The sequence below is a fragment of the Nothoprocta perdicaria genome, unplaced genomic scaffold (assembly GCF_003342845.1).
Source record: "Nothoprocta perdicaria isolate Ctin4 unplaced genomic scaffold, notPer1 scaffold_251, whole genome shotgun sequence".
NCBI lineage: Eukaryota > Metazoa > Chordata > Aves > Tinamiformes > Tinamidae > Nothoprocta > Nothoprocta perdicaria.
The window spans coordinates 751,508-760,278 of record NW_020455479.1 but is presented as its reverse complement, the minus strand read 5'-3'; the positions used below and the strand labels follow the sequence as shown (position 1 = coordinate 760,278).

General features: G+C 68.5%; 2 protein-coding genes across 2 annotated transcripts; both read right to left on the bottom strand.

Moving 5' to 3' along the window:
• Positions 1-235: 235 nt before the first annotated feature.
• Positions 236-1,949, bottom strand: CLP1 (cleavage and polyadenylation factor I subunit 1). Its single transcript, XM_026040219.1, has 2 exons — positions 1,344-1,949; positions 236-976 (listed from the first exon to the last, which is right to left on the bottom strand). Exons 1-2 carry the CDS (start codon positions 1,947-1,949, stop codon positions 305-307), a joined length of 1,278 nt encoding a protein of 425 aa, XP_025896004.1. The 3' UTR covers positions 236-304.
• Positions 1,950-3,179: 1,230 nt separating this feature from the next.
• On the bottom strand, positions 3,180-8,342 carry SERPING1 (serpin family G member 1). Its single transcript, XM_026040265.1, has 7 exons — positions 8,207-8,342; positions 7,116-8,067; positions 6,267-6,404; positions 5,995-6,198; positions 5,212-5,354; positions 4,072-4,291; positions 3,180-3,521 (listed from the first exon to the last, which is right to left on the bottom strand). Exons 1-7 carry the CDS (start codon positions 8,264-8,266, stop codon positions 3,277-3,279), a joined length of 1,962 nt encoding a protein of 653 aa, XP_025896050.1. The 5' UTR covers positions 8,267-8,342; the 3' UTR covers positions 3,180-3,276.
• Positions 8,343-8,771: the final 429 nt, after the last annotated feature.

Genomic DNA, 8,771 nt, shown 5'->3' with positions numbered 1-8,771 from the left:
GCGGGGGGGGCGGCGAGGTGCAGCGCGCGTGCGCGGGGCGCACCGTGTCCCGCGGCGGGGGGGAGATCCCCGCGGGGAGTGACTTGGCCCCCTCCCCCCGGCTCTTAAAGGGCCCGTGTCCCCCGCAGAGCGGCGCCTCGCGCTCCTTGGACACGTGGGGAGCACAAAGTCCACGAGCGTGAACACACGCGGGGAGTATAAAACCCATGAGGCTGCACACACGCGGGGAGTATAAAATCCACGAGCTTTACTGGGAAACGGGAGGGGCGGCCCCAAGGGGCCCGAGCGGCACGGCTGCCCGCTCCTACTTGAGGTCCATGAAGCGGATGTCCATGATGAGCAGGAAGCTCTTGGGCAGCGGCCGCGGCGCGGGCGAGAGCACGGTGAACACCTGGCGCTCCAGGTCCACGCCGGTGACCACGATGAAGCCGGCCACGCTGCTCTCGGAGACGCTCTCGTCGGCGCCCTCGGCCGTGCTCACGCTGAGCAGGTGGTGCACCATGTCGCGGCCCGGCGTCACCGGCACCAGCTTCAGCTGGTTGTCCTCCTGCGACATGCCCAGCGGCAGGCACGAGTCCGGGATGGTGGGGGCGCCCACCTTGTAGATCTTCACGTCGGAGAACTTGACGTCGAAGGCGTGCGGGTAGAAGCAGCCGCGGAAGCCGTAGAAGTACTCGCGGATGCGCTCGTCCCGGCATTCCCGGCGGAAGTCCTTGGAGCGCTCCACCACGCCGCCAGACTTGGGGAGCAGCACGGTGCGCACAAAGTGCGGCAGGTCGCGCTTGAGCTCGTTGTAGAGGCGCTCCTGGTCGAGCACCACCACGACGTCCACCTCGAAGGCGGAGGCGGCGTGCACGAGCGCCTGGTAGCCCGAGCCCTTCACCCAGCCGCACGTGTTGATGACGCAGCCGCTCACGGACGCGCGCCGGTTCACCTCGCACCGCTGGTTGAACACGTCGGCCAGGCGCGACGTGATCTGCCACGAGGGAGGGCACCCGCGTCAGCGCTCGCCACAGGACGGCCGCACCGTCCCCGGCGCAAGCGGGACGCTCAAGGCCAGGAGGCTCCATCTCCACGTGAGGAGGAGCCTCCTGACCATGAGGGTGCCCGAGCCCCGGCACAGGCTGCCCGGGGAGGCCTCCAGGTGCCCTGTGGTCCCGGGATTGCACTGGATGAGCCCGAGGGGTCCCTGCCAACCTCGGCTGCTCTGTGAGCCCGTGATGGCAAAGCTCCCACCCACCCGTCCCCAAAGCAGGGAGACCTGGGCAACAGGAGCCACCTGGTCCCGCGCCCCCCGAGGCTGCCCGGGCACATGGAGCCCCCCGGGACCCCCGGGCGCCCACCTTGTTGTAGAGCTTGATGTTGGTGCCGGGCGTGGTGGAGCCGAAGTGGTAGACGAGGGGCGCCTGCAGGGAGAAGCCCTCCTCGACGTCGGCCGGGCGCTCGATGTAGAGCGCGCCCATGGTGCCGGGGATGGAGACGGAGCCCTGGCCCACGTCGAGCTCCACGAAGGTGGGCCGGCGGCCCAGGCGCACCGCGTAGTTGAGCAGCAGGCGGCACACGGTGGTCTTGCCCACGTCCGTGGGCCCCACCACCATGACGCGGGGCCCGCGCTCGTCGTCGCGCTCCGCCTGCCGCCGCATCTGCTCCAGGGCCGTGTGCGTGTTGAGGTAGAGCAGCATGGGGGTGTCCTTGGAGACGTAGGCCACCTCGGTGCGCCCGCTGAGCTGCACGGAGCAGCCGTGCCACGTGAACACGGCCACCTTGGCGCCCGCGTCGAACGTGAACTTCTTGTTGCGCGTGAGCTCGGTGCCGAACACCTCGGCCATGCCGGAGAGCAGCTCCAGCTGCGCCGTCTGCGCCGCCTCCACCTCGAAGCGCAGCTCCGTCTCCCGCTCCAGCTCGAACTTGGCCACCTGCTTCTTCTCGTCGCCGCCCTCGTCCGCCATGGCCGCGCTGGGGGCACCGGCGACGTGCGGCGTCAGGGGCAGCGGGGGGGACGGGGTGACCCGCCGCAGGGCGCCCCAGCCCGGTTTGGGGGTCCCCAGCCCTGTTTGGGGGTCCCTGACCCGCTCCTGGCCCGGGTCGGGGCTCCCCGGGCTGGCTGTGGCGTTCCCAACCCCCTCTCTGGTCCCATTCAGGGCTCTCCAGCCCGGTTTGGAGCTCCCTGACCCACTCCTGGCCCGGTTTGGGGGTCCCCAACCCCTCCTCTGGCCCAGTTCTGGGGTCCCCAGCCCAGTTTGGGGGTCCCCTGGCCTAGTTTGGGGCTCCCTGGCCTGATTGCAGGATCCCCAGTCCCTTCTCTGGCCCGGTTCTGGGGTCCCCAGCCCAGTTCAGGGTCCCTGGCCAAGTCCTGGCCCATTTCGGGGGTGCCCAGCCCGGTTGAGGGGTCCCTGAGCCGCTCCTGGCCCGGTTTGGGGGGTTCCCGGTCCCTCCGGCCCAGTTCCGGCCTCCGCAGCCCGCTCTGGTTTAGGCGGTCCTGGCCCCATGTCCGGCCCGGTTCGGGCGGTACCGGCGCCGGCCCCGCCCCCGCTCTACTCACCGTCACCCCGCCGCGGCGCCCGCGGAACCGCGGCACTTCCGGCCCGCGCGCCTCCCTAGGTCGCGCCGGAAGTGACCTCACGCGCCGCTGGGAGGGGCCGTTGCCGCGGCGCGCCCGCGCGCGAGGCCTCCTGGGAAGCGTAGTCCTGCTCGGTCGTTTGCATAAATTTGCATGGTTGCCCCGAGACCCCGCCCTCCTCATTTGCATAAGCGGTGGGGGACAGAGGCTGCCACTGAGGGCACCGCGGGTCCCCCCCCCACCGCTTTTGGGCCGAATAAAGCCGTTTTTGTCCCAAATAAAGGCGCTTTTGGGGTTTCCTTTATTTTTATTTCTGTAGGAATGTGCAGGGGGGAGGGGGGTGACGAGGCAGGGAGCAGCACGTGGGAGCAGGGAATGGGGCAGGATGGCGGCGCTGCGGAGGGGAGGAAGGAGATGGGGCGGGGAAAGGAAGGGAAGAGGGAAGGGAAGGAGGGAAGGAAAGAGAGGGGGAGGAGGAAGGAGGGAGAGGAAAGAGGAAGGGAGGAAATGGAGGGAGGAGAGGGAGGGAGGTGGGAGGGAGAGGAAGAGGAAGAGGATGGGAGGGAGGGAGAAGAGAGGGAGGGAGGGAGAAGGAGAGGAGGGAGGAAGGCTGGACAGGGAGGGGAGAGCGGGAAGGAGGGCACGGGGAGCAGGGCGGCCCCGTCGCGGTGCCGGCGTCACGGTGCCGGCGTCGCGGCGCTGCCATCGTGGCGCCGTCAGGGCTGCGGGTCGCTGAGGCGGCCCATGAAGAGCGGGAGGCCGGACGCGTCGTCCACGACGGCGAAGAGGAAGGGCCGCAGCGCCTCGAGCATGGGCGCCGAGCGGGCCAGCGAGGCGGCCGTGGCGGCCGCCGCCTCCACGCCGGCCTCGTCGAGCGCCAGCACCGCGCGGTGCCGCAGCGCGTCCACGGCCGCCTCGGGCGCCAGCCCGCACAGCTCCGCGTCCAGGAACAGCCCGTAGTCTGCGGGGACGGGTGTGAGGCCGCCGCGGCGCCGGGACACGCCGGGCACAGCGCGGTGGCGGCCACCACGAATGGTCAATGGGGCTCCAAGGGACACTGGGGGCACCAGGATGACGGGAGGCACTGGGGACACCAAGGAATGTGGTGGCCTCTGGGGGACATTAGTGGACACTGGGGTGTAGGGGGGCGCTCAGGGACACCGTGGGCTCTGCAGACATGGAGGGACAGAGAGGTTGGGGGATGCTGGGCCACCAAGGGACACCAAAAGGAGAAGAGGGCTTGAGGGGACACTGTGGGCACCAAGGGACACTGGGACAGGGAGGGTCCCTGTGGGTCCTCCAGGGCCACCAGGGTCCCTTGGTGTGATGGAGACATGAAGGGCACCTTCACGGGGCCATGTGGGGGTCAGAGGGTTGTCACCTTCCTGGAGGTGACATCACTTCGCACGCAGGGTGTAATGTCACACCATGAGAGCCCTTGCATGGGAAGTGATGTCACGGCTCCCAGGGAAGCAACAGCGCAGGGCAGCAGCGGCCATGGCCCTCCTTACCCATGTCGTGGATGATGGGCACAACATCCTGCGCGAGGTCGAGGCGGAAGCGCGGCAGGGCCAGCACGGTGGCGCGCGGCGACGTGGCGACCGCCTTGCGCACGAGGGCGAGGAAGGCGGCGGGGCTGAGCGCTCGCTCCAGCTCCCCCAGCGTCCCCAGGGCGCCCGTGGGCAGCAGCAGCACCAGGCTCAGGCCCTGGCTCAGCTGCAGCCGCCCCACCTGCGGGAGGCACCGGCATCAGTGCCCGGAGGCACCGGGAAGGAGTCCTCCACCCAGCGCGTCCCCACGGGGCCCCGCGGCAAGGGTGCCAGGACCAAGCATGGCCGCCGCTGTGTGCTACAGGAAGATGGTCATAGACCAACATGGCTGCTGTTGGGCTCTACAGGAAGGGAGGTCACTACTTGGGGCTACAGGAAGTGAGGTCATGACCCATCATGGCCGCTGCTTGGCCCTTCGGGAAGTGAGGCCACTGCCCATCATGGCCACTGCTTAATTCCATAAGTGAGGTCACAGTCCAACATGGCCACTACTTGTCTCTAAAGGAAGTGAGGTCACTGCCCACCATGGCCACTATTTGGTGCTACAGGAAGTGAGGTCACAGTCCAACATGGCCACTACCTGTCTGTACAGGAAGTGAGGTCGAGCCCGTCATGGCCGCTGCTTAGTCCTGCAGGAAGTGAGGTCACTGCCCAACATGGCCACTACTGGAATCTATAGAAGTGTGTGATCACAGTCCAACATGGCCACTACTTGTCTGTACAGGAAGTGAGGTCAGAGCCTGTCATGGCCGCTGCTTAGTCCTGCAGGAAGTGAGGTCCCAGTCCAACATGGCCACCACTTATCCCTAGAGGAAGTGAGGTCACTGCCCAACATGGCCACTACTTATCCCTAGAGGAAGTGAGGTCACTGCCCAACATGGCCACTACTTATCCCTAGAGGAAGTGAGGTCACTGCCCAACATGGCCGCTACTTGTCCCTAGGGGAAGTGAGGTCACTGCCCAACATGGCCGCTACTTGTCCCTCCAGGAAGTGGGGTGCCAGCCCAACATGGCCGCCGCTTGCTCTACCACACGTGCTGTCGGCGGCGGCCCCGGTGGCCGCCTGTCCCCGCGGGACGGCGGCGGCGCGCGCGGCCGTACCTGGGCGCGCAGGCCGGGCTCGCTGAAGGAGGCCACCGGGTACTTCTTGCTGCTCATGGTGGGCACGGGCACCGGGGGCCGCCCGGGCCGCTGGAAGGGCCGCGGCTCCGTCTCCTTGGCCCGGAATGGCTTCCGCCACTTGGCTGTGGGACGGGATGGGACGGGGCGGCCGCCGCCGCGCGGGAATGGCGCCGAGCTCGGTGCTGCCCGGCGGAGCWKSSSGSRGCTCCCGCACCCAGTCCAGCTCCCGCGGCCAATCCCAGTGCTCCCACAGCTCATCCCGGGGCTCCCGCACCCAGCCCAGTGCTCCCACAGCCCAGGGGACACATCCCAAGCTAGATCCCGGGACACATCCCATGGCCGCTTCCCGGGACAAGGACAAGCCCAGGAACGGACCCCAGGGCCAACCCCCAGAGCAGCTCCTAGGGCAGATCCCAAGGCTGATCCCAGAGGCAATTCCCATGTCACAGAGCAGGTCCCAGGGCAGGTCCCAGGGGCAGATCCCGAGGGCAGATCCCCAGAACAGGTCCTAGGGCTGATCCCAGAGCCAGTTGCCATGTCTGGTCAGAGAACAGATCCCAAGGCAGATCCCAAGGGCTGATCCCAAGGGCAGATCCCTAGAACAGGTCCCAGGGCAGATCCCAGGGCAGATCCCAGGGCAGGTCCCAGGGGCCCCCCAGAGCAGATCCCAGGGCAGATCCGGATCCTGCAGTGAAGCCCAGGGCGGGTCCCAGAGCAGATCCGCAGGGACCCCACGGGCTCGGGGGCGGGCGCCCGTCCTACCCTGGAAGTAGACGGCGCTGAGCAGCACCAGGCGGGCGTCGGGCGGCAGCTCCTCGAGCAGCCGCGGCAGGTGCCCGCGCGTCGCCTCCCGCACCCACGCGTTGATGCGCGCCAGGTCCAGGCTCTCGTTGCCGCTCAGCGCCCGTGGCGGTGCCCCGAACAGGCGCCGCGAGGCGTTGAGGAAGCGGGGCTGCAGGCGCAGCTCTGCGCCGCCGGCGGCGTCAGCGCCCGCGCGGCGCCCTGCCCGCGCGCCCGCCCGCGCCCGCGCTCACCTTCGTGGTGGAAGATCTGCGAGGCGGAGAGGAGCCCCGGCGCCTTGGCCAGCAGGCGCAGCGAGCGCTGCGTGCAGGGCAGCCCGGGCGGGTAGGCCAGCACGGCGCCCAGGCGGTGCCGCGTCTCGCCGCGGGCGCCTGCGGGCACACGGCGCGCTCAGCAGTGCCCACTGCAGTGCTCATGGCCATGTCCATGGTGGTGCCCTTGGCAGTGCCCATGGCAGGACCCATAGCAATGTCCGTAGCATTGCCCAGGGTGATGCCTACAGCAGTGCTCATGGCCATGCCCATGGTGGTGCCCATGGTGGTACCCACAGCAATGCCCATGGTGGTGCCCTCGGCAGTGCCCATGGCAGGACCCATAGCAGTGTCCATAGTATTGCCCAGGGTGATGCCCACAGCAGTGCTCATGGCCATGCCCATGGTAGTACCCAAAGCAATGCCCACAGCAGTGCCCATGGTGATGCCCACGTCAATGCCCACAGCAATGCCCACGGCAATGCCCATGGTGGTGCCCTTGCCGGTGCCCACAGCAGTGCCCACAGCAGTGCCCATGGCAGTGCCCATGGCAGGGCCTATAGCAGTGCCCACAGCATTGTCCATGGTGGTGCCCACAGCAATGCCCATGGCCATGCCCATGGTGATCCCCATGGTGGTGCCCACAGCTCCACAGGGAGCAGAGCCCATGGTGGTGTCTGTGGTGATCTCCACAGTGGACATCACCACTGGTCACACAAGTGTGACCGTTTGGTCACGTCTTGGTGACCACAGCAGTGCCCACCATGGTGCCCATCATGGGGCTCACAGCGGTGCCCAGGGCGGTGCCCAGGGCAGGGCCCTGCCCCTCACCCAGCAGGAGGTGCGACAGCGCCAAGGCCACGTTGATGGGCGAGAAGAGCAGGTTGGAGCCGGGCTCAGCAGCGTCCGCCAGGCGCTGGTAGAAGCGCAGGGCGAAGGTGCCCAGCGCCTCGGCCACCGCGGCCTTCTGCGCTTCTGTGGGTGCCTCGCAGCTCTCGGGGGGCTCCTCGTCCTCCGGGCACGGCGGGGCGGTGGTGCTGAGGGCACTGCCGGGCCCCTCGGTGGTGCTGGGCACGGGTGCCGCCGTGGTGCCGTTGGCTGCTGTGTGCTCAGGGAGCCCCTGGGGCTCTGCGGGGACGGGGCTGCTGCTGCCTGTCCCCATGGCCACCTCAGCGTCCAGCCCGGGGCTCTCCGTGAAGTTCTGCTCTGCAGCCAGCCTGGGCGCCGCTTCCAGAGGGGCATCGGTGCCAGGCAGAGATGGGCTCGTTGTCCCCATGGCCACCTCAGCGTCCAGCCCGGGGCTCTCCGTGAAGTTCTGCTCTGCAGCCAGCCTGGGCGCCGCTTCCAGAGGGGCATCGGTGCCAGGCAGAGATGGGCTCGTTGTCCCCATGGCCACCTCAGCGTCCAGCCCGGGGCTCTCCGTGAAGTTCTGCTCTGCAGCCAGGCTGGGCGCCACTTCCAGAGGGGCATCAGTGCCGGGCAGAGATGGGCTCGTTGTCCCCATGCCCCTCTCCGTGCCCAGCCTGGAGCTCTCTATGATGTTCTGCTCTGCAGCCAGGCTGGGTGCTCCTTCCAGAAGGGCATCGGTGCCAGGTAGAGATGGGCTCGTTGTCCTCGTGACCCCCTCCATGCCCAGCCTGGAGATCTCTATGACATTCTGCTCTGCAGCCCAGCTGGGCACCGCCTTGGGGTGGGCATGGCTCCTGGGCACGGGGGAGCTCATCCCACCCGCGTCCTCCCCTGCGCTCAGGCGGTTGGCAGGAGATGGCACCAGCTGCAGCCTCTGCAGTTTGATCAGAGGAAGGGCAAGAGGGGAGGAGGACTCCAGCGTGGGCCCCTGGGTGAAGGCACCTGGGCGAGGGTGTCCCAGGGACGCACGCGGGGCAGGCCCTGAGGTGCCCCTGCCCGTGGCCAGCACTTACCGGGGTGACGGGTGCCACGGCCACGGTGGCCAAGCACAGTAGGGGCAGCAAGAGCTTCATGGTGGGCGCCGCAGCTGGGTGCAAGGGGCAGGAGGTCCCCGGGTGCGCCCGAGTGCCCGGCGGCCGCTCGGCGCCCTGTGTGTCCGCGGGGGCACCGGGGGAAGTGGGCGGCCCCGGCGGGTGACAGTTCAGCAGGGCGGCTGGCCGGAGGCTTCCTGGAAATCAGCCGGGCGGCCGCGGGGAGGGCTCTGCGCCGGGAGGAGGGGCCTGCGCCGGAGCCCCCCGGGGCCCTACACTGCCCAGCCCGGGCCTGGGGGGACAGGGGCACTGCCCCCTCTCTATGGGCGCTGTGGGGACAAGGGGCAATTTAGCCCCTCAACTGCCCCGTCTCTATGGGCACTGTGGGGACAAGGGGCAATTTAGCCCCTCAACTGCCCCGTTTCTCTGCGCACTGTGGGGACAAGGGGCAGTTTAGCCCCTCAACTGCCCCGTCTCTATGGGCGCTGTGGGGACAAGGGGCAATTTAGCCTCTCAACTGCCCCGTCTCTATGGGTGCTGTGGGGAC

Coding starts and splice junctions, on each gene's coding strand:
- CLP1 (XM_026040219.1), bottom strand. CDS start 1,949: ATGGCGGACGAGGGCGGCGACGAGAAGAAGCAGGTGGCCAAGTTCGAG. Junction 977..1,343: donor ACATCAAGCTCTACAACAAG/GTGGGCGCCCGG, acceptor CCCTCGTGGCAG/ATCACGTCGCGCCTGGCCGA.
- SERPING1 (XM_026040265.1), bottom strand. CDS start 8,266: ATGAAGCTCTTGCTGCCCCTACTGTGCTTGGCCACCGTGGCCGTGGCA. Junction 6,405..7,115: donor GCTGTCGCACCTCCTGCTGG/GTGAGGGGCAGG, acceptor GTGTGCCCGCAG/GCGCCCGCGGCGAGACGCGG. Junction 5,355..5,994: donor CAGCGCCGTCTACTTCCAGG/GTAGGACGGGCG, acceptor CCCGTCCCACAG/CCAAGTGGCGGAAGCCATTC.